Source organism: Embiotoca jacksoni, unplaced genomic scaffold (genome assembly GCF_022577435.1).
Source record: "Embiotoca jacksoni isolate LCO1_2020_lvr unplaced genomic scaffold, fEmbJac1.0.p SCAF_20, whole genome shotgun sequence".
Lineage (NCBI taxonomy): Eukaryota > Metazoa > Chordata > Actinopteri > Embiotocidae > Embiotoca > Embiotoca jacksoni.
In genome coordinates this window covers 5,815,874-5,840,252 of record NW_027185341.1, presented here as the reverse complement: position 1 = coordinate 5,840,252, position 24,379 = coordinate 5,815,874, and the positions used below count along the sequence as shown (strand labels likewise).

General features: G+C 40.0%; 1 protein-coding gene across 3 annotated transcripts; it reads left to right on the top strand.

Annotated features, from left to right (window-relative positions):
• On the top strand, positions 1–24,054 carry LOC138202135 (myoferlin-like). 3 transcript variants are annotated; one of them, XM_069155904.1, is made up of 54 exons: positions 1–178; positions 935–990; positions 1,388–1,479; positions 6,411–6,519; positions 6,620–6,710; positions 6,816–6,970; positions 7,557–7,685; positions 7,876–7,938; positions 8,016–8,066; positions 8,167–8,197; positions 9,097–9,212; positions 9,333–9,459; positions 9,629–9,732; positions 9,834–9,902; positions 10,006–10,049; positions 10,692–10,774; positions 11,409–11,533; positions 11,656–11,769; positions 12,013–12,190; positions 12,281–12,405; positions 12,578–12,687; positions 12,868–13,060; positions 13,600–13,755; positions 13,880–14,011; positions 14,127–14,290; positions 15,125–15,239; positions 15,498–15,600; positions 15,822–15,964; positions 16,135–16,305; positions 16,555–16,648; positions 16,775–16,852; positions 17,001–17,182; positions 17,577–17,735; positions 17,983–18,084; positions 18,175–18,336; positions 18,456–18,621; positions 18,710–18,783; positions 18,900–18,956; positions 19,655–19,666; positions 19,780–19,878; positions 19,977–20,105; positions 20,236–20,391; positions 20,495–20,586; positions 20,701–20,871; positions 20,968–21,116; positions 21,630–21,769; positions 21,854–21,942; positions 22,029–22,124; positions 22,313–22,454; positions 22,570–22,669; positions 22,763–22,953; positions 23,166–23,275; positions 23,398–23,545; positions 23,695–24,054. In XM_069155904.1, exons 1-54 carry the CDS (start codon positions 91–93, stop codon positions 23,731–23,733), a joined length of 6,174 nt encoding a protein of 2,057 aa, XP_069012005.1. In that variant the 5' UTR covers positions 1–90; the 3' UTR covers positions 23,734–24,054. The 3 variants fall into 3 exon arrangements, with proteins under 3 accessions (XP_069012005.1, XP_069012003.1, XP_069012004.1); XM_069155902.1 differs by lacking the exons at positions 18,900–18,956; positions 19,655–19,666 and adding an exon at positions 11,050–11,088; XM_069155903.1 differs by lacking the exons at positions 18,900–18,956; positions 19,655–19,666.
• Positions 24,055–24,379: the final 325 nt, after the last annotated feature.

The following is a 24,379-nucleotide window of genomic DNA, read 5'->3' as shown; positions in this document are numbered from 1 at the left end:
GATGGGGCGGTGAGGATGCCAAAGCGCGACAATAATCTCGAATAGACCTTTTCTTGAAGTTTTTAAACAAATTACCACCAGTTTGTTACCATGTTGCGGGTCGTAGTAGAGTCAGCTAAAGGTCTGCCGAAGAAGAAAATTGGAAATCCTGATCCAATTACCTCTGTGACTTTTAAAGGTAAGTTTCTTTTCAATGGTGAATAAAGTTTAGATATATCAATAACTTGTAACCTGATATATGGCTGTGTGTATTTGGAATCTTATTGATTATCTTTTATCAAAAAAGACATAATTATATGGGTTTAATAGTTTTGCCGTGACGACATATTGGCCCATGCACGCAACAAAACAACCTATAGTCTTATATGTGTACAATGACTGGATGTCATTGAAAGCGTTTTGTGTTTGTCTAGTCCAGAATAGTTAAAGACTTTCTCTGCATGTCGCAGTGTTTCCAGAATCATCTCGGAACTGTTGGGAAAAGTGTGTAAAAATGAGGCTGCATACTAAAACAGAGGGGAAAGACAAGTTCGAAACTGTAGAGAAATTAGCCTTCAGCTACTGGATGAAAATTATATTAGACACAGTTGCGTGAGACTGAACAGCGTTTCATCTTGGAGAGGGTTTGTTAACCCTAGTAATCAGCAGTTGTTGTTTTTTATTTATTATTATTCTGCTGTCATCATCACAGTACAGGCAGGAAAGATGAAATCTTTATCTTTTTAAAGGTGAAATCTGCAGCCATCCCTCTTTCTATAAAGCATGCAGAGCTACAACATGTTTAGATAAAAACTCATCTACAACATGTGTCCTAATCTTGAGAGGGCATGTCCTGTATTGTATTTTTACTGTAAAGAATAATACTGTTTTTAATTTTTAAACAGCTGTCACAGTAGAGGGAAATATTCACATAAAGCTGTTATTTTACTTTCAGATGAGAAGAAGAAAACCAAATCGATTGACAGTGAGCTGAATCCTGTTTGGAATGAGGTAAATATAAACATTCATTCAAACTCATGACAAGTCTGCAGACATTTCTGCCTCTTTTGCTTTGATTTTTAATCAATTTAAATCTGTTGCTTAGAGAAGCGAGAAGCAGCGATAATTGATTTACTACCAGACATCACATGGTGTGTGTATATATATATTATATATATATAAGTATGATGTGACTGGTATTAACGTGTCTGGGAGTTCAATACAGCTGTTTTGGTGTTTTGTACTCAAGAGTTGGCTGATCGTTATTTAGTTGCATAAATATAAACTTATATTTAACTTTATTGCACACAGTTTTGCTGTTCTCTGGTCAGTTTTTGCTTCTTTGGGACATGACAGCAGTTGAATCCCCACATCTTATGGACTGTGTGTTCCCCCTCTTCTCTTGCAGGTGCTTGAGTTTGATCTAAAGGGCACCGCGCTGGACTCCAGCTCCTACATAGACGTGATTGTGAAAGACTATGAAACCCTTGGGAAAAACAAGTAAGGCGCAATGCAATCCCTGAGACTGAGCTCCTTGTTAGCTTTGGTGTGATGCTTTGTGCAACAGAGGGATGACAGTGATGAAAGAGAAGCCTCCTGTTTAGTCAGGCATTTGGCCAACAGTAGCTGAGGTGTGTGTGTGTGTGTGTCTTTGCCAGCTGCATGGACATTTTTTTTAACTAATAATTCAGGAAGTGCAACATGACCTATCATTAAGTCAGTCATAATCTGAAATCCTTTTAAAGTACATGAGCTTCTAAATAACCACTTGGTGCTTTGGACACATTGTTGTCACACTAATGTACGAGGAACAGCGGTTAAATATTTTCATAGTAACCAAGTGTTTGAGTTATGTAGCTGACTGTCTCTGCCCCTCACGTCCTGCTTGCCTTGCTGAGACTTGCTGGGCTGTGTGGGATGACTGAGGCTCATTGGGCAACAATAGATGGATGAATCGCTGTTTGTCTTCTGTCTCACACTCTTTGGAATTTGTGTACCACAGTGTGGCAAAGAACAGGGAAAATTCTGAAAGGACATGTCAAGTTTTTGTAGTATAGTGTGTGTGTGAACTACTTAGATACTATGTGAGGAGATGTGCTGTAAAGAAAAAGGACTGCTAAGCTGCTTCAAAACCCCTCAGGGTCATAACTTTCAAATGAAACCAGAGTCACATATGGGACCAATCTAGATCAGCCACAAAGAGTGTTTCCTCCACATCACTAATTAGTGCGATCAAAGTCTTGTCTGTTGTAGGAAAACAAATCATTTGAAAGCGCTTGTTTCTAATGAAATATGTTAAACTGTGGAGTATATGCATTTTCTGTGCATATACTTGACCGAGTAAAAATTCCTCTTGTGCATGGGGCAGTCATAACTGAGGGAGGAGCTTTTCCAATGTGTGTCTCCAGCACATGAGTCCATGTTAAATTGAGTAAAGTTTTCCACTGGGCTGGCCCATCTGACACACTCCCTAAAGATCCACACAGTGGGAGCAGAGAAGGATGTCTCCTTCTCAAATAGTTTTCCAGATGCTGTTATGGGTAGTCCCTGTTGGCATGGCAACGGGAGGGGGGAGGGGGGGGGGATCAGTTTCTTCTTTACTAATTCGATTTTAGAAGTGAATCAGAAGATTGTAGGACTTGCAGGATAAGTAACAGCACGGTCTTGATCATTCAGTCTGACAGTACGATTTCTGCCTGTGAGTTCTATAGTTTTCTGTATTGCAGTTCAAGAGTATAACATGGGAAAATGTCTCATTTCCTGACACCGGTCCTATTCATTGGATGTAATGTGTCACATGACTGAGGTGTGTTATCAATCTGCTTTTTAAAGTATTTTACAAGTCTATAGCCAAGCTAGCACTGAAATCTCAACAATTTGAAGGGATTGCCATGAAATCATTCATGGTTCCTCACAGGGTGAATCCTGCTGAATTTGGTGATGCTCTGACTTTTCATCAAGTGACACCATAAGATCGAAATTTGTGGTTCAGAGTAAAATATCTCAAGAATATCTTAACTATTGGGTTAATTGCTGTAAAACGTACGACAAATATTAAAAGGTCCCCAGAGTTTACATTCAGTTAACAAATATTACACCTGTTAATACCTGCTCAACATCAGTATCTTGGCACTGTTATTGTTAGCATATTTTTATGTACTGTGCCTAAGGCCCAACCAGGTTGGTGTAACAATGGACAAACCAACATCCATAAAGCCACGCCACTGCTGTGGCTAGACATTAATACACTACAGGCAAAAGTATCAGCACAGCAAGCTCATGGTTAAAATTCAGCTTTTGTAAAACCTTTTTTTTAAACCCGGTGGACTGAACTGTTATCACAGCATCTGCTTTGAATTCTTCCTGTAGAGAACTTTGTTTCCTGATTAAACTTAGACTCCATGAGTCAGTGAGAGTGACCGTAAACAGAGCTGCAGACTTTTAGGGATCATTGAATGATTAACGACACTAAAATAACAATAAAATAGCCACTTTATTAACGGTTACTGTTTCTATTAGGAATGCAGAAATGTTAGGATATGGTAAAATTCCTCATTGGATATAACAGGAAAAACTCTTCTACATCAAACCCTCAGAGTATTGTTTAGTTTCCGTCAGACATCAGTGGGCCAGTTCAAATATTTTTGCCAACTTTTCACCTTTTTATGAGAAATGTTTCTGGACTTTTCAGCCTTTAACTGTACGATGGCAGACTTTCACACCCTGTCACAACCCTGAGATCAGCTGTAGCATTTCAATACTGGAATAATCACACTCATCTTAACAGCTGTGTAAAAAGAGGAAATGATTGCTGACCAGCAGGAGGGTGTTACTTTTTGAACTGAAACCCAGCCAAGGACATTCAGAGCTGTTTGTGTTGAAAGTCACTCATCTCTGTTCACTGATACGTGATTGTAACTAATGAGTTGAGATAAATGAGAACTTCTTCATACCAGGAGATGTGGAAAGGAAAGACTTGATGAAAAATTAACTATGACCAGAAGACTGTTGATAAGAACCATTGCTGTCTGTTGGTTACAGAATGATGCAACAATCTGGAAAAGGGGAAAAAAATTAGCCACATCCCATAATAAACGTCACACAAAATATTTCACCCTGCATGTGGGTGGTGATATTTTGAGCGTGAATGATATTTTTCTCCCTCTGTGACTCACCAGGCCTCGACAATGGTCACAAAGTTTGTTTTGGATACTGGTGTGTCAATATGGGAAGTTGTCAGTCCAAGCATGTCATCTCGAATCCGTAAATAATATATACACGACTGGGCTGTCAGCATTTCCCCACAACTTAGTGTATGAGTCTGTTAGTCATACCATATAATCACACTGTATGATTCTTTTAATATGTGAATGCGCTTATCAGAATACAGTGAAGCGGAAAACAACAGAAATACAAAGTGGAAGAATTTTCAACCAACCGTTCTCCTAAATGTCCCTTTTTGGTTTGTGGACAGCCGTGCAAGTTCAAACTCCATCCACAGACATTTCCTGCCTGAAGCCACTTTCCGATTAAGTCCAAATCCTGTTCACATCATAACTCAGATTCCATTTAAAAACAATACACATGGGCTGACCTGATAGCTGAGTTGTTAAAGCGCAAATGCCATCAGCAGTGACTCCCCAGTTTGATCGATTCCCAGCTGGACAGACCTTTACTGCATGTTATTCCCCTTTTCTATTTCTCCGCATTACTTGTCTGTCTGTACTGCTGTCGCCTATAAAAGCAAACATGCCAAAAAATGGCTCTTAAAAGAAATACACATAAGGGTTGTTGAGCACTTATTCCAGTTCGAGTGCAACATACCAGTTTTGTTAAGTCACTGAATCTCTGGGGAATCCCCGTGTCAGCCTTTGTCCTGATGTGGAGTACAGAGTGCTGCCAAACCAATAACTCTACACCCTTCCTCACAACCGAATCCTGTCCAGCTTTTTGTGTAGAGTCCTAAAGTATTGTAAAATCATATGCAGCTTACTAAAAATCTTGCCAAATGTCTCTGTTGTACCATGATTTTTTTGTCATACTTTGCTCAACTTTTTAAGTACTGTGTAACTATCGTACACTTATAGTACAACCATAATTACAATAATATATTTAAAGTTTCTAATACAGTTCATACTTGCATGTTAAATTTTTTTCCTGCTCAGTACGAAATCATGATGCTACAATTATGATCACTAATTATGCTTTGACGTACGTTACTAGTATTACTTTGTTTTTCATTAATAAAACTGTAGAACAAATGTAAAATTAAACTGTAGAACCCATCTCATTAAAGATGTAAAAAAAAAAACATTTTAGATGCAGCTTGTAGCTTTAATTCCTGGTCATTTGTGTGTAAACTGTAAGTATCAGATTGAAGGTCGGAGTGTGAAATTACATCTTACAAAAATTACATCTCTAGGGAGCGCTGCCAAAATACAATGACTCAGTCCACCCAAAGAAAGATACAGTATGATTTACATCACATACAAAGCACTCCGTTAGATAAAGTGTACTACTTTGGATACAGTATAGTGGACAGCCAAACAAATGTCTGACTTTTTCAAGATTTAGTTGCAACTTATGCTTATGAAGATTTGTTAATGTTTTGCTTTTCTTCTCAGAGCTGATTTTCTTTTCACATTTACTTGTAATTGTAGGAGCATAAACAAGCTGTCATTTGGGTACATCTCATGCAATTCTGCATAATTTAATTTTATTGTGTTACTAAATTATTTGGAATTTGGTTGACTTGACAACCAATTTGATTTTTAATCATTGAAGATTTAATTATTTCACATCAGTGTCTCAGAAAATGCTGTAATTAACATTCCTTACAGGAATTGTGTGACTCATTCACAAAGTGAAAAGACCTCATGGATAAGTATCCCTGATTACAATACAGATAGAAGGAGAATTATGTTGTTAGGATATTCCAGGAGGTAATATTGAGGACTCTACTAGAAAACTGTTTGTCATGTTATTTGACCGTGTAGCAAAGTAGTAGTTTGAACACCTCCATTATCACGGATGCTCTGTTAGTCACGGTTGCTATTGAAATTACTCACCTGTGATCAAAACAGACGGTAAAAATCAGAGGCTGGTAGCTTCTGTGCAGTGATGAGTGTGTGTTCACTCCTGGGGTGCGTTTGTTTGTCTGAGCAGGCAGAGTTTTGTTAGCTCTGGGTGGTGACCTTCCCTTTGCCCATTTTGCATTTTGTGAATGTGACTTCACTAAGTACACATACAGCATTTCATTTATGTGGTCTGTAATCTGATTACTAATGTTATGGCAGACTGGAATGGTAGCATGTGTTTTTCCTGATTAAACAAGGAAATCAGTACAGTAAAGGAAAAATGTATACGTATCTAACAATAGACTCAAATTTATTTCTGTATCTGATGTTTCCCTGCTGTGTTTTTGTTAACAGATTTTTGGGGTCAACTAAAATTCTTCTGCAGGACCTTGCTTCAGGTCAAGTGAGATCACTGCCATCCAAAAATGTCCCTTTGGTCAATGAAAGTGGACAGAATATTGGAGTAAGTTTTATTTTTCCAATATAAATTATAAAATGTAAGCAACAGAAAAGTTATCTTCTATTAAAATTCAAAAAATGATGCACTTGTTATTTCCTTCAAGGCTACCATCAACCTTGTTATTGGCTATGATGCTCCAGCCAATGCTGCAACAAACCTGAATGACCCTCAAGCTGGAGATGTAGTGGATGATGGTATGTAAATCTTAATGAAGAGGATAGGTTTACTGGCAGCATTGAAGTGCATTAGAGACATGTCTTACAGGTATTTGATAATCTCTTCTTTCTGCTGCTTCACAGGTGGTGGTGAGGGGGGTGATGAGACTCTACCAGATGGGGGCCAAAGTGGCTCTATGGGAGTCTCTTCATCCTCTGGACAGACTGTTAACCTTCGTCAGAAACTGGCCAGGGCACAGAATCGCCACCGACTTATAAATAAACCTCAGGACCTCCAGGTCAGTTCGATAGAGTTTTTTGTGCGCAAGTGCTACATGATTATCAACAAACACCAAAAGTTACAGTAGACCTTTTAAAATGGAGGTTTAGTTGAAAACCACGCACTTGGTCAGTATGGGTCTGATTAGATGTGATTAAAGTAAATTATTCAGATGAAATACAATGTGGTTTGTAGAAAAATATTGTCGATGAAAAACAACAATATGTGTTGCCTCTGACCACATCTGTGTGGGGGAGGTAGACAGATGTTTATAGTTGAGAATAAAAATATCATAAGTACGCATGATCTCCATTCTTTGCATTACATGAGAACTATGTCATGATGATTGTCTTTGACTGCTTTCTTGAATTACAAGAACATACTTTACAAAATTAAAACCTTATTTTTCCTAAATTAAAATTTTTAGATTAGTTTTAGATGGTCCCAATATTAATTTCGATCTTGATTGGATTAGGTTTACCCAGGTTATCTATCTGTATATTTTAGCAAATGGAGGTGCTCTTGGTCAGCATCAGATGCTGTCATACATCCATGAAATATGTATATTCATTCACAATGATGCTGTAATACTCGGTGTGTTTCAGATTCGTGTTCGGATCATCGAGGCCCGTCGGTTGTCCGGTAACAACATCAAACCAGTAGTCAAAGTTCATGTGGCTGGACAGACCCACAGGACAAGAATCAAGACAGGAAACAACCCGTTCTTTGATGAGGTACTTTCACTTAACACCATCAGTGAGACGACAGAGTTCTTTTTGATTGTATTGGTGCTGCCTTTATAAAAATTAAACCAGTTTTAGGATAAACCCATCCAAAACTACAATATCAAATTCTACTGAGAAATCAAATGTTTTCTTATTTATTTTTCTTTATTTAAACCTCATGATTTTTGTATTTTTGCAGATGTTATTCTACAATGTCCACATGCTGCCATCAGATCTGTTTGATCAGAACATTAGCTTCAGGGTAAGTACAATGCATGTAAATGTTGATGTCCTCTGTCATTATGTATGTGAACTGAATTATTACTCTCGTCCCTGCAGGTGTATAATTCCTATTCACTCAGGGCTGACAGTCTCATGGGAGAATTCAAGGTACCTGGCCTGATGTCCTCCACACAAAACATTTAACATTTAAACTGTAGTTCATGTTTTCATGCGAGTCTTTCTGATCCCTCCTTGTTGTCTCTCTCAGCTGGACGTTGGTTATGTTTATGATGAACCAGGTGAGCTCGTCACAAACCACAGATTTGAGTGTCATTTACATTTGCTCAGAGGAGGCTTTTGTTTATGGAGATCAGAATGAGACAGCATATTCTAATGTTATTTGCAGGTTGACTTTTTGCAGTTTTCTATAATTGATTTTGTGTCTATAAATCGATAAATGTTGGTCATATTTAGTGTCATGAAATTCTGGTTATTTGCATGATGTTTACCATTTGATGTTAAAGTAGCAATAATGAATATTTTTCATCAACAATGGATCACATGCTGCTTGTAAATGGTGTCGATCGTAGTGTTGAACCCATTTATGATTAGACAATTATCACAACTTTGTAGTTTCCCTCATATGTATGGTACTTTTAAGTGTTTTTCAACTAGTTGTTTTTTTTATTCTGCAACCTTCAACTTTACTATTTCAGTTAATTTTTACTGCTCTAAAGTAGCGCTAAAAACATCTGTCCACCACCAAACAGCACGCAGTCAAAGATACCTACCACCTTATGAAAACATTTACTGTAGGCTAACAGCTACAGTCACACAATTTTCCTCAGGAGTTGGTGGAGACCCAGACTAAGCAAAAAGAAGAGTCAATATTTGACACATTTCCACATGGATGCTTTTGTTGCTTTGTATCCACTGGATGAGCAACATAAAATAAACAACTGTTAACATTTGCTAACTAGTTACAAACTTTGTGTGCAATATGTCAATGCTATGTTCCCAACCGGGTGCCCAGAATTAGACAAAAAACTTGTATCCACCATTGAAAGAAATAATTAGCTTTGCCGAATTGCAAAAAAGTTTTTTCTTTTTGGGGACTTTTCTACCTGCTGTCTGTATAAATATAGTCTGTGTGTCCTTTGAAGTGTATTAACTGTTTATGTGTGTGCTCCTATTGCAGCCCACTGTATCCTGAGGAAGTGGCTCCTGTTGAATGACCCAGATGACGAAAGCTCGGGGGCTAAAGGCTACCTCAAAGTCAGCCTCTTTGTAGTCGGGACTGGAGATGAGCCTCCGGTACGACTGACATGTCACAGCACTGCTGCTGGTTGCTTACTCTTTTCTCATGTAAATAAGCTGGCTTTGCCCCTCCCTTTCTCTCATGAACCCTTTCCTGTTCCATCTCTCATACTGTAGGTGGAGAAGAGGGATTCGAATGACGACCAGGATGACATCGAGAGTAATCTGCTGCTGCCAGCAGGTGTGACTCTGCGATGGGCCACTCTGTCGTTGAAGGTGTTCAGAGCCGAGGACATTCCCCAAAGTAAGACATGCTCTAGAACAGTAATTGATATTTATAGCAAACTGAGTTTTCATTTAATTCTTAAATTAGTTCAAATAAGTTAAGTTTAGCTTTTAGAGATGTAATCATCTCTCATTTTATGGCTGTCAAAATAAAAGCAAGATTAAATAAATTATGATTCTCATTTCAGTGGATGATGCCTTTATCCAGACCATGAAAGAGATATTCGGAGGAGAGGAAAACAAGAAAAACCTGGTGGATCCTTTTCTAGAGGCTCGTTTTGCTGGCAGAAAGGTCCCTGATCATTTGTTGCAGTTCAAAATGAAGCAAATTGGATATTATGTTGTTGTCATACAGAAGAAGAACTTGTGTTTTTTTTTTTTATGTCCCTCCAGCTGTGCACTCAGATCATTGAGAAGAATGCGAACCCTGAGTGGAACCAAGTACTGAACCTTCAAGTCAAGGTAACGAGTCCTGAGGATGAAATATGAAAATATAGTCACAAAGAAATCAGCAATTAAATTTTCATTTTCAGTCTTTTTAACCTGGTTCTTGTATTTTCTGTAGTTCCCCTCCATGTGTGAGCGAGTCAAGCTGACAGTCTTTGATTGGTAAGTAAAACCAAATCACAAGTTAAATGTAAGAGATTGTACCCAGTCTCATTTTACAGTCTGTTTGAGAAGTAAAGACTGTTAGGAGGTAGAGTTTTGTTCTGTTGGAGTAAACTATGGTTGAGAAAGTGTACCACAATGCTTCTGCAGTGGTCAGCTGGATTCTATTAGAGTGTGTGTGTGTGTGTGTGTGTGTGTGTGCGTGACTCAGACTCAGACTGACCCCTCCATTTCCCTCAATAACAGACTCTGTTGGCACCGTCTCTCAGCCAATTTTCATCATTGTGTGAGCAAATTAACAGGGAGACAAGTCAGGTCCAGGAAGCCTGGAGGGAAATAAGTGCAGGAGGAAAAGATTAGAAAAAAAAAAAAAAATTGTGTCCCTCAAGAGGTGTTGAAAACACACTTAAATCTGAGGGGCAATAGATTCTGTGTTGAAAATGAAAACATGTAAAAGGAAAGGTATTATTTTTCTACTCCATGTTCTTCCTTCAAAGAGGTAATAAAAAAAAACAAAAAAAACCCAGATCATAACAGTACAACTACTTTTTGAAATTTGCATGTTTTTGAACAGTTAATCAGATGAGTGTCGGGCAATGTGTGCATGCATTGTGAGTCTAAAGCTTTTGTGTGTGATCGCAGGGATCGTTTAACAGGAAATGATGCCATCGGCACCACATACCTGAACCTGGCCAAGATCGCCTCCTCTGGTGGAGAGATCGAAGGTATTACTTTGTTGTCATTTTTTATCTGCGAAAACACGGAAAGGGAAAAAAGTAATTGAATTTTGGGTATAAATAAAACGCATGATTAATTCTGGATCCTGTGTGAAAACTTTGTGAAAACCAGAGCAGAGGTTTAAAGCCTTTGCATCTCCTGGATAGATTAAATGTGTTTATTGTTATATAATTATGTGGGGAAAAAAATGCATTATTCTTATGTGCCTTATTGTATTGACTTTTAAATGGCACTTGAATTGTCCTTTTTTCTCCTGGAATAGAGGAACATGCGGGAAATCCGGAAATACCGTCATATGAAGGTTCACCTGTGCTCTTTTTTGCTCTGTGTTGCTTATGAATATCACGCATTAAGCATGTTGTGCACGCTGAAGCACTGGTTTTTTTGTGTGATTTTGTGTTCACATGGCTAATACAACTGTGCTGTGCTCTGTTTAGAAAGTAGTGTCACGATTTAAATGTTGCCTCACACCGTTTTCTTGTCATCGTCTTCGCCACCTGCTTTCGCAGCATTTACTGTTTCCACCCCAAGCAGCCGAACTGATCTACTAACTTTGAAGCTTTGCACTGCTCAACTTGATGTCCACGAAGAGGTTAAGTCTGTTGTCATCTCTCTCTCCAGCCAACTCAGGAGAGTCTGAGGTGGGTTTCCTGCCCGTGTTTGGGCCCTGCTATGTCAACCTGTATGGCAGCCCCAGAGAGTTCAGTGGCCTGCCAGATCCATATGAGGATCTCAATTATGGCAAGGTAGTGAATTAGACATGATGATTGACATGATCTTTTAATCTGTCAGTATGTTATGAGTCACTTATCATTTTAAACTTCATTGGCTTTTCAGGACTTAATGTCAGTGTTTTGTCTTTGTAAAGGGAGAAGGAGTGGCGTACAGGGGCAGGATTCTGGTCGAGCTGTCCACCAAGCTGGAGGGGAAAGCAGACAAAACAGTGGACAGTATTCCCAATGATGACATTCTGGTGGTCCAGGTATTGACACATGTGCTTCTATTTGACAGGAGTGTGGTTTCACTTGTCCAAGATTTAAAATGGAGTGGGGTGAAAATTAGGAAAATGTGTTGGTGGTCATGGGTGCAAATATTTGGACGTCTGAATATGATTAGCTTTCCCTTTCCCTTACAAAAAAGTCTGTAAATGGAGCAATGCTAAATTTTTGTGTGTCAAAATCCTATTTCTTTCACATTCTCTCTTCTGTGTCCCTATCTAACTCAGAAATACCAGAGGAGGAGAAAATACTGTCTGTGCGCGTCCTTCCACAGCGCCTCCATGATTCAGGAACCTGGAGAACCAATCCAGTTTGAGGTCAGCATCGGTAACTACGGCAACAAACTGGACACCACCTGCAAACCCCTGGCCTCCACCACTCAGTATAGCTGTGCTGTATTTGATGGTGAGTGATAAAGAGTATTAATGTAATACAGCGTCTTTGCAGGCTGCTTTCTCAACAAGATCATTTTTAATAGGTGGGTAATTTTTCTAGGGAACCACTACTACTATTTGCCCTGGGCCGACACTAAGCCAGTGGTTGTGGTTACGTCATACTGGGAAGACATCAGCCACCGCCTGGACTCTGTCAACATTATCCTCTACATTACTCACCGCATGGTAATACTGTACCATCATCTGTAATCCTCAAAAACCTGGAATGATTGTTTTTAATTAAATCAGAGTTTATGATTTATTGCCTGTAAGTTGGCACTGTATTAATGTGTGTGTGCTCATGGAGGGTTAAGATCGGTGTATTTACCTCACCCTTAATTTGTTTTTGTTGTTGCAGCAATTCAACCTGGAGGCATTTAAAACTGCCATGCTGGCGAAAGTCTCCGACAACCAACTGGTAGAGGTGTGGCTCAAATTGCTCAATCAGTTCATCGAAGACCTAGAGAGGTAAATACAGCTGGATAATTGCTTTTAATGTGATAAAAAATTAGATGAATCCAAGAGAGTCCGAAAAAATAAAGGAAAATTATGTCATTAGACTTTTGGCTAATTACTTAATGTAATTACAATTTTATGTATTGTTCTAACCGCATTGAAATAAGTACCGGCTTGTCTGCTCTCCTCTAGTTTCTCAACGCCTGAGCTGGAGGGCCGATCTAACCTGACAACTCTGGACATCCAAATCAAGAAGCTGCGAGACAGCACTCTGACTTCCATCAAGGACGGAGCCAGACGCATGAGAGAAGAGGCCACGGAGATCCGCGACACTCTGTCTGACTTAGAGGCCTGGGCAGACAAACTTAAACAGCTGGCTGAGGAGGTACAAACACAGCAAGCAATTTAAATGTTTTGATTTCTTCAGTGACGACTACTTTATAAGTGAAAGCATAACTGTTACACCTTAACATTCTCCTTCTTTTTTTACTAAAACAGACTGAAAGCTTGGAAGCATTTTATTCTTTATATTTGTATGGTGGACATTGTGTACAACACATTTCACAAGTGTGTATACCTGTAGACAACAAGAAAAAATGATTTTATTGTCTATGCAACTTTTTTTTTGCTGAGGAATTGGTGTCTTAAAATGGTTTGCATTGTTTCAATTGTGAGGTTTTGTGCTTTTGTAAAGGGGTTAATTGACATGCATTTAGAATCACACTCTATAATACATGGATTATGCACAATATTTCAAGCAACACCTGTCTCACTTTTACCAAATTTGGCAAAAAGTATCCAATAACATTTCAAAACAATGCATCACCTTGATCTTCATTAGTTGAAAATGTGTTGACTTGTGCCTGTTGCACCGCATATCTTATAAGTTATAAGTTCACACTGTGTTATTCTCACGGTGTGCAGCCCCAGAACAGCATGCCTGACGTGATCATCTGGATGCTGCGGGGTGAGAAGAGGGTGGCCTACAGTCGCATCCCTGCTCATCAAGTCCTCTTTTCCACATACAGTGAGCAGGCTTGTGGACAGCACTGTGGCAAGACGCAGACCATCTTTTTACAGGTGCACTTTTATTGTCAAAAAACAAAAGGTTTCAATGTGATGTAGGTCGTATTAGATTTTGTCTCAAGAGCTCAATACTGGATTGTAATGCTAATGAGACTTTTTGTTTTTTAATCCCCTGCAGTACCCCATGGACAAGACCAAAGGTTTGAAGGTGCCGGTTCAGATTCGAGTCAACATGTGGCTTGGTCTGTCTGCACATGAGAAAAAGTTCAACTCTTACTCTGAGGGAACTTTCAGTGTGTTTGCTGAGCTGGTATGTGTCTCCAAAACATAACTATCATAGTCTAAGTTTTCTGAATGTTTGTTGATAATATAAATATATTTTCTAATCAGTCATTCATATCCACTTGTCCTCCTTTGCATTACAGTATGAAAACCACGCCAAGGTCTTTGGGAAGTGGGGAACAACAGGACTGGTGGGGCGCCATAAGTTCTCCGACGTAACGGGCAAACTGAAGCTGAAACAGGAGTACTTCATGCCACCCAGAGGATGGGAGTGGGAGTCTGACTGGTTTATAGACCCGGAGAAAGCGTGAGTGTAATTAGAGAGGATCTATTTGGCATCTCTGGAATACAAAACATTTCCCGAAAAAGCTTTTAATTTGCTATTTTGGGATTCCGACCACTGTAGTTACATTTAAGAGACATTTTGTCTCAGCTGATGTTTTTCTCTGAACACCCATCTGTGGACTGTGTGGACTAAAGGAAGTGGGCTGAACTGTACTGTTTACATTCCTCTCGGGCCATAGACTAATGACAAAGCACCAGACTGTGCCAGTGAGCTGGGAGTTATTCACATTTTTTAATCTACTTTGCATTCTGTGCACTAATTTGATTTAACATGCCAGCGTCATCATATGTAGAATTTGTTTTAATACTCTATACCTGTCCTGTAGAGGCACTTCACAAAATTAAGGAAAAGGAAGGGGAAAAAAAGTTGAGAAACATAATAAATACAGATTACTTCATGCAGATCATGAGACAGGCATCTCTATGTTGTCTTTTCTATAACTGGTCTAGGAACTTGTCGTCTGCTAAGCATACAGTAATTAAACCATGACAGAATGTAAAACTGTGTGTGGAGCATTCAGACGAACACACACTATGACAGTGTACAGTTTTTGCTAGACATAGACCATCTATTGGGTTACTCCCAAAATGTAAACAATCCATGACAAACCCTTCCTTCTCCCTCACGCTATGCTAATATCATCTCACAAAGGAGTGCCAGTGTGAGGTCATGTTGCCACGGTGTGCTTTTTGATACTACCACCGGAGGGCGCCACAACGGATAACAGTGGCTCCTCTTAGATTTTTTTTTTTTAAGTTTGTGCACAGATGCTGCATATCTGACTTTGTGTTTCAGTCTGCTAACAGAGGCAGATGCGGGGCACACTGAATTCATGGATGAAGTTTTCCAGAATGAGACCCGCTTCCCTGGTGGAGAGTGGAAGGCTGCTTCTGAGCAATTCACTGATGTGGTGAGAGCAGCACGCTGGCATGCAAATGACACAGAAACACACACCAACAGTCTTTTTTTTTTTTTTTTTAATCTTTTTGACAATCAAAATTACATGTATGAATATGAACCATACCAATGCAGCATGCACTTTCCTCTTAGTTATTATAACTGTGTGGAATTCCTGTAATTTAATATGATTCTATAATTTATTCTGATATATATATATATGAATAAAAAAATGTATGTGTGCAGCTGACCGAGTTTTTGTGTTGAACAGAATGGGGAGAAGAGCCGCAACCCTGCAGAGTTCGATTGTCCTCCAGGTTGGGTCTGGGAGGACGAATGGACTGTGGATGACAACAGAGCTGTGGATGATCAAGGTGCATACATCACATTAAAGCTGTTTACCTCCAAATATTTGTAGTTCATTTAAAAGGACCACATGAGACTGAAATTATTAACTTGTAATGAATGATTTACAGAAGAATACAATAAACTAAGAAGTTTGAATTAAAACCACACCTTCTTTTATCCAAAGTAAAATGAAACAAATGAAAATTGTTTGCTTGCTTGTGTCTGTGTGCCTGTTGGGACTCTTAAGGCTGGGAGTACGGAGTGACCATTCCTCCAGCCGACAAGCCTCGGTCCTGGGTACCTGCGGAGAAGGTGTACCACGTCCACCGCAGGAGGAGGCTGGTGCGACCTCGCAGGAGAGCTGCACTCCCTGCAGGAGCAGCTGTGGAGGTCAGCATTGGACAGAAGGGAATACTTTACACTGTAGTATCATTTGTTTTTGTAAAATACAATCATTGGAGGCCAAAGTTGTAAATAGTGAATGAATACAGATTGAATTATTGGGATTCGCTCACAGTAAAATACAAATGTTTAAGCTACACGTCTGTTTTTACACACAGAGGAGGGACCAAGGCGACCCTGAGGGCTGGGAATTCTCCTCTCTGATTGGCTGGAAATTCCACAGAAAGGAGCGCTCATCAGATACGTTTCGTCGAAGGCGCTGGAGGAGAAAGATGGCACCGGAAGATCGCCTTGGAGCAGCTGCCATCTTTAAGCTGGAGGGGGCATTGGTGAGTATACAAAAATAATTGTTTTATTTATGAAGTGGAGCACTTGTTTGGATGTGGTTTCAGAAAAGAAATCCTGACTGTTGCTTGTGAATAGTCAGAATTCATCTGTCCTTGTTTCACCAAATATTTTCAAATATACTTGTATATCAAGTACATCTACAGTGCCATGGTGTGTTTGTATTTTTTTTGCCATGTGTGCCTTATGAACATGTTGAAGCTCTGAGGTTTCTGTTTGGGTTTCTCCTGCAGGGTGTTGATACAGAGGAGAAGGAGAAAGGCTCCAAGGCTGATGCCACCAAGCTGTTTGGTGCCAACACTCCCACTGTGTCCTGCTTCTTTGACAGTGAGTGAACATGTGAATGCTCTTACATACATATGCATAAATATATAGTGCACACAGATGGTAATCATCAAAATGTAGATAACTGTACGCTGCATACATGTGTGATATAGTTATTTTCTTCTATAGGGTCGTATGTGTACCATCTCCGTGTCTACGTCTATCAGGCGCGGAACCTGACATCTATGGACAAAGATAGCTTTTCTGGTAAGATTGTACATGGTAAAAATTTAACTGAATCCTTGGTTTCTAATATTAATATGAAGACGGCCAGTGGATTTAGATTTGAAATGAAATTGATATTGCAAAAGTACTTAAATATGACAATTAAACCATCAATTTTTTTCCACCACAGATCCGTACGCACACGTCTCCTTCCTGCACATTAGTAAGACAACAGAGAAACTCCGATCGACGCTGAACCCAACATGGGACCAAACTCTGATTTTCAGTGACATTGAGATTTGTGGAGACCCCCAGAACATCGAACACTGTCCCCCTGATGTTGTGCTGGAGTTCTACGACAATGACCAAGTGGTAGGCTGGGGGAGATTTATATGTAAAAAGCAAAACAAATCTGTGTCGTTTCAGTGCTAAATTAATTCCTTAGAAATATACCCGACTTGATTGACCTGACATTTTCTGTAGGAAAAAGCAAAGTGACTCAATTTGAAACATTGGAAACAATAAATGGAATAAATGAATAAGCATCAATTCTCTACAAGAAAAACTTGATATCCGTCTTTACATCGTTTTTTTTCCTTGAAGTAATCTATGTTTCTCTTCTTGTCCTGAAAATTAACCGTCTTTATTTTACATCCCGTTTACATTTTCTGTATTTAACTTTGTACTCCTTGTTTTTAGTATAAATAATCTTAAAAATTTCACTCACGCTAAGATATATAATTGTGGCATGTGGTGCTCTGCATAGGGGAAGGATGAGCTGCTGGGCCGCAGTGTTTGCATCCCGATGGTGAAGTTGAATCCTGGCATGGATCAGACACCCAAACTGCTGTGGCATCCCATCATCCAGAAGGGGCAGAAGGCAGGAGAGGCGCTCATGGCTGCTGAACTTATTCTCAAAGACAAGGTTTGCCATGAAAGTACTGTAAATAGGCTCATTACATTACTGAAAACGTCAGTAAGACATTTTAGAGTGAAACTTCTGAAATAATGTATTGCCTTCTTAACAACCTCAAATAAAAATAGGTGACTTTTATTTAAGGAATTATAAGCTACGGTGTCATCTTCACGTGATGTGCATCACATATTCATCAAGTGTGATTAATCTTACAGGGGAAAAACAAAAAGTGCATTACGTGTCTGTGTTTGTGCAGTCGGGTGAGTCAGATCTTCCCCTGGTTCCTCCAAAAAGAGCTGAGAACCTCTACATGGTTCCTCAGGGCATCCGGCCTGTGGTGCAGCTCACTGCTGTGGAGGTAAATACACAACAGAAGACACTGCCGTCCCTCTGAAGTGATGCACATACTGTCTCTAAATCCTCCTCCTGGATGCGTGTCTGTATTTAGATTCTAGTGTGGGGTCTGAGGAACATGAAGTCGTACCAGCTGGCCTCGGTGTCTTCACCCAGCCTTGTGGTGGAGTGTGGGGGGCAGAGGGTGGAGTCGGCTGTCATCAAGAACATGAAAAAGAGCCCCAACTTCCCCAGCTCTGTCCTCTTCATCAAAGTGGTAAGGACAGCTACGGGGTGTGTGTGGGAAGAGAATTAGAGAAATATGTCAATCTCCTGCACTGGAAACCTAAAAATTCACTATTATTTTCTGTCATTTTCGCTACACCCTCAATCCAGCTCCTTCCAAAGAATGAGATGTACACACCTCCCGTTGTGCTGAAAGTGATCGACCACCGTCCGTTTGGGAGGAAGCCCGTGGTCGGTCAGTGCACCATCTCGTCTCTGGAGAAATTCAGATGTGACCCATATGTCATCACAGCAGAGGGAGCCATGTCTTCTAAAAGTAAGGGCAGACACAGCAAAAAAAAATAATGACAAATTTTGATATGATAAACACAAAGACTAGAATCCTTTTCTCTCATCGTTGACAGTGGCTCTGATGGCTTCACCTCTCAAACATGTCTCTATCACCATGGAGGAGACAAGACAACTGCTGGAAGCTCAGGTAAACGCCTCCACTTTCTACCACCACCAGCACACTTTAACTTCCCTCTGTTCACTCAAGAGAAGAATTTGACTTTTCAAGTCAAATTTGACAAACGTCATTACTCTGGCTTCCAGTTAATGTGCAGCATGTCAGCTGCTGTCGACAAAATGGCATCCCCTACCTCCCATTTTGTATGTATGGTTACTTGTTATAGCTTTCTAATTCACATGGCTGGCCGTCAATGACACTGATAGTATTGTTAACAGCAATTTAGCATAGCTCGGCAGAAATAATGGAAATGGGGGGAAACGGCTTGCTTGGCACTGAGCACCTTAACAGTTTAGTCACTGATTATTTGTTAAATTTCAGTTAAACAACACGCAGACCTGTTACTCTTGAGGTTTTATTTTTTGATCTAAAAAAAAAAAAGAAAAAAAAAAGCAATACATCACATTCATTTTGTGAGTTTTAGACGGTTTTTGACAAAGCTACACCAGCCTTCAGTGTAGTTGCACATTCAACCTTTTTCACAGACAAAAATTATGCCACAGCCATCATTACCATTATGTGTTCCAGCAAGCAATGATACTAAAGCAGCATGCACAATTTCAGGGCAATATGTCAAAATGCTTTGACAAAGTTTAAAGCTGTATTGCCCATTGTTATTCCCTTGTTTTACAGAGTTGCTGTCAATCTTGAAAATTGTAGCTGAATGTACTTTATCGATGTTTTCTTCACCACGATTCACCATTTTACTCTCCTGTCAATATTTGAAGCCCAGTCTGTGCACTTGTTGTATGTCTTCCTGCATTCCTTTTACTGTAGTATGTCTATATATTTGTGACTCCTTTTCTGTTGTTGTGTCACATCGCATCTACTTCCCATAAAGCAGGTAGAGAAGGTGAGAGTTAACAAAAGAATATGAAATAAGATTTAATTAATACAGGTTTCAGACTACTATACCAAATATGAAGAGTTAAATATGTCAAGTTAACAATTTAAATCCATGTGTAGGAAAAAGAGACAGTTGATTGGTGGAGTAAGTTCTACGCTTCAACTGGAGACCGGGAGAAATGTGGCCCCTACCTCAAGAAAGGATATGATACCCTCCAAGTAAGTTGGCTTTATTGCTTCACTTGTGGGTTGTTATACAGCAGAAGTTGCTCTTTTGTCGCTGCACATGAGTTGAATGTGACTGTGTGAATTTTCAGGTCTATGACCGCGAACTGGAGAATGTCCCAGAATTCAAAGGGCTGACAGATTTCTGCAGCACCTTCAAACTGCAGCGAGGCAAGAATGAAAACGGGGACGATGACCCCACTGTGGTCGGAGAGTTCAAGGTAGTTTGACACCATTCAGAATACTTATAATTAATTAGATGCTGTAAAATGTAATTGGATTTACCACTGTTGGGTGAAGTTGTAAATTGAATCTCTTCGGCTCAGTGTGGTGTGTGTTATGTACCCGCAGGGTTCATTCAAGGTGTACCCCCTGTCGGATGACCCAGGTGTGGCTCCTCCACCCCGTCAGTTCAGAGAGCTGCCAGACAGTGGATCTCAGGAGTGTCTGGTCAGGATTTATGTGGTTCAGGCCATAGACCTGCAGCCCAAAGACAACAACGGCAAAGTGAGAAGGAATCTATTTTACTGCCAATGAAAGCAGAATATTTCAACACACATGGGAGAGTCAGCACCTTCTACTACAAACTCATCGTCTCTCTTCTGTTCAGTGTGATCCGTACATAAAGATTTCACTGGGAAGAAAGACGATTGACGACAGAGACTATTACTTACCCAACACCATCACCCCTGTGTTTGGAAGGTAAACCTTATGACTCCATGAATTCAAACAATTGAAAACATCATGTAGTCAGTCCTATCCTTTAAAAAAATCAACGACACCGTAACATTTCTCAAACTCCTCTGTGTTGTGTAGGATGTTTGAGATGACGTGTTTCCTGCCCCAGGACAAAGACCTGAAAATCTCCGTCTATGACTACGATCTCCTGAGCCGCGACGAGAAGGTCGGCGAGACAGTGATCGACCTGGAGAACCGCTTCCTGTCTCGATATAACTCGTACTGTGGCCTGCCGCAAACCTACTGCATGTAAGGAAGCACCTGAAGGTTAAAATCTGACATGCTCTCAGGGAAACACGTTGTCACATCAAAGAAAGATTTGTTCTATCTCTCTTGTCTTGTTAGTTCTAGTATCAACCAGTGGAGGGATCAGCTGAAACCTTCTCAGATCCTGGAAAATCTGGCTCGTCTAAAAGGACTGTCCAAACCCAGGACTGAAGATAACGGCACCTCACTCACCTTCAATGGCAAAGACTACACGCTGGCTCAGTTTGGTAATGGTTTAAATAACTGTTTTAATCTGGCTTTTGGTTACTGAAAATGAGCTATGGATATAGTCACCCAACACCCACATGTTACTATTGTATTTTGTAAATTCAACCGTGGTGAAAGCGTTATACTTTGGCAAGAATTTACAGTACTTTTGGTCTTTTTCACATTATACTGTTGTAGTATATTGGCCAGCAACATCCAATAACATATTTGTTTTAATTCTATAAGATACATTAATTTGAAAGATACAAAAAATTTGGGAATTCTGAGGTGTCTTTGATTTTTAGATTGTATTTCTACTCTCAGTACCTGTTAGTGTAATAACTGTCAGTGTTGATAAATCAACAATGGTTTTAAATATTTGTATATATTATGACTAGCATGTGCAACGTAAAACATTATTATATCTCTGTTTTTATGTAATAACAGAAAATAGTAAAGACTGAATTATTTTATACAGTATAAATGACATTTTAAATAATCTGATTATTGTGCAACATGTTTTTTACATCAAGAGAACAACAAGGAAATTCATCAGCACTTGGGTCCACCCCGGGAACGCCTCTGTCTGCATGTGCTCAGAGCACAGGGACTTGTCCCCGAACACGTGGAGACGAGGACCCTCTTCAGCAGCTTCCAGCCCAACCTCTCTCAGGTTAGATGTCACGTCCTGGATCTGTTCACTGTATGTGCACAGTGACCCACACTCCTATACAACCTGTATGTTGTGTTAATTCAGGGAAGGCTTCAGATGTGGGTGGACGTTTTCCCCAAAAGCATTGGATATCCCGGACCTCCCTTTGACATCACTCCACGCAAGCCTAAGAGGTGAGTGCTGAGCTTCTCTTTAAATTTCATTGCTGGTCACAGTAGATGCTGCTCAGCTAACACTGACCGTGTGTTCGGATGTTCAGGTATTTCCTGCGCGCCGTCATCTGGAACACCACAGATGTGACTTTGGATGAGACCAGCATCACGGGAGAAAACATGAGTGACATCTACGTCAAAGGGTTTGCTAATTCTGCATTTATTATGTTCAAGTGGAAGTATTTTTTAGTCTCTCCTCATGATTCTTTTTCTCCTCAAAAACCTATTTAAATTCCTCTTTTAGTTGGTATAGTATTAAAGGATAGTGTGTCGTGGTACAGTTAATGTGAACGGGACAATAAGTGATCTTGCCTGTTGTTCTCTTTCCCAGCTGGATGCCAGGCATGGAAGAGGACAAACAGAAGACAGACGTCCACTACAGGTCTCTGGATGGAGACGGCAACTTTAACTGGCGGTTCATCTTTGGCTTTGACTACCTGTCCGCGGAACAGCTCTGCCTCGTATCCAAGAAGGTGTGGCTTGTTTCCTGTTGGTTTAGCGAATACTTTAATGCTGTTTTATACAGCAAGATCTGTGTTGTTGAAACTGTGAATGTAAAGCACGTTTGCATATTTTCTTCTCCAACAGGAGAACTTCTGGAGTCTCGACAAAACAGAGTTCAGGATTCCTCCCAAGTTGATTGTTCAGGTATGGGATAACGACAAGTTCTCACTGGATGATTACCTCGGTAAGAAACTTTATTTAAAGTCAAACCAAGATTTACTTATCTAAGACCAACCTGTAGAAAACCTGACTTGAGTGTAATACACCGTGATCCCAGGCACGCTGGAGCTGGATTTGCGTAACCTGGTTGCTCCTGCGAAGACGCCGGAGAAGTGCTCTCTGGAGATGATGGATGTTCTGGAAATGGAAGCACAAAAGACGGACCTGGCCAAGTCTCTGTTTGCTCAGCAGTCAGTCAGAGGATGGTGGCCTTGTTCCATCGAACAGGACGGGAAGAAGGTCCTGGGTGTAAGTATGAATTAAAAGTTTACTCAGAGGTGGTAGACCAAAACATTTTTTTAAGATAAATTGCTCTGTTCAAACTTGTACGTTTTAGTAAATTAAAGAGCAATGACAGGGTTGGATTTCCTTATTTCATTGGCCCGTGATTTGAATATCCTGAAAGAGTCAGGCGTTATCATGTTGTTGCATCTGTATGTTTGTTTGTCTCATGCTTGTAGGGCAAAGTGGAGATGACCCTGGAGATTGTGAGTGAAGCAGATTCAGATGAGAAACCTGCAGGAAAAGGAAGGGACGAACCCAACATGAACCCAAAACTGGACTATCCCAAGTAAGATCCCACAGACTGTGAACGCCAACTTGCAGTATTTGATAGGTTTAGCTGGGAATGGATATTGAGGGGTTATTTAGTGTAACAAATACATTTCATCTCTCACTTGACAAAACCACCAGACGCCCAGAGACGTCCTTCTTTTGGTTCACCAACCCGTGTAAGACCATGAAGTTCATTGTGTGGAGGAGGTTCAGGTGCCTCTTCATCGGACTCATCCTTCTCACCATAGTGTTCCTCTTCCTCGCCATCCTGTTGTACTCTTTACCGGTAAGGACAGAAAAGAGGGAAACCACTGAATAATATTTATATATTTTCTATATGTCACTAAATATTGGGTCTCATCGTTATTTGAAAGCTTTGTACTTGTCAGACAGATGAAAATCGGTGATTTGATTGTTCTCTTCTGCCTTTTCCAGAACTACATCTCAATGAAGATTGTGAAGCCACTATCTTAACTCTACAATAGAGAGGAGCACTGGGAGTAAAGCCTGAAGCACGTTTCAAAACAAATATCTAGAGTCACACTAACTTGGCCACAAATACTGCCAGACATTCAACATGTGTTTTTTTTACTACCTGAAGTGTGTTTTTTTCAAGGGAAGGGGCGCTTGCACATTTGCACTATATCAACACATGAACACTTTGTCCACACCACTAAACTGTGACAGACTTGTGATCAGTACACTGGGAACTGGACATCTGTGACTTGTTTCCAGACCACTACTTTTATCACACACACACACACACACACACACACACACACACACACACCCACACACACACACACAGGAATGCCAGAAAATTTGAACCCCTGCACTCTGTAATGTAATCTAATACAACAGTCCTGTAGTGAACATATTTTATTTGGTGAAGACACAATGTGCAAAAAGATGTTGATTCAGCCCTTTGCGGATTTTAAGATGATATTTAGTGGTTATATTGTACTGGATTTAATATTACTGCTATAAAGATGTTTTAATATTTGTGCTGTTTGACTGTTCTATTAGATTGCATTACAATGTAAAGGTCTCCATTTCTCATCTCTCAATGCAATCGTGCTAAATGCAGCTGAAGGTAAATTTCAGTCAGTCATGTCAAGTG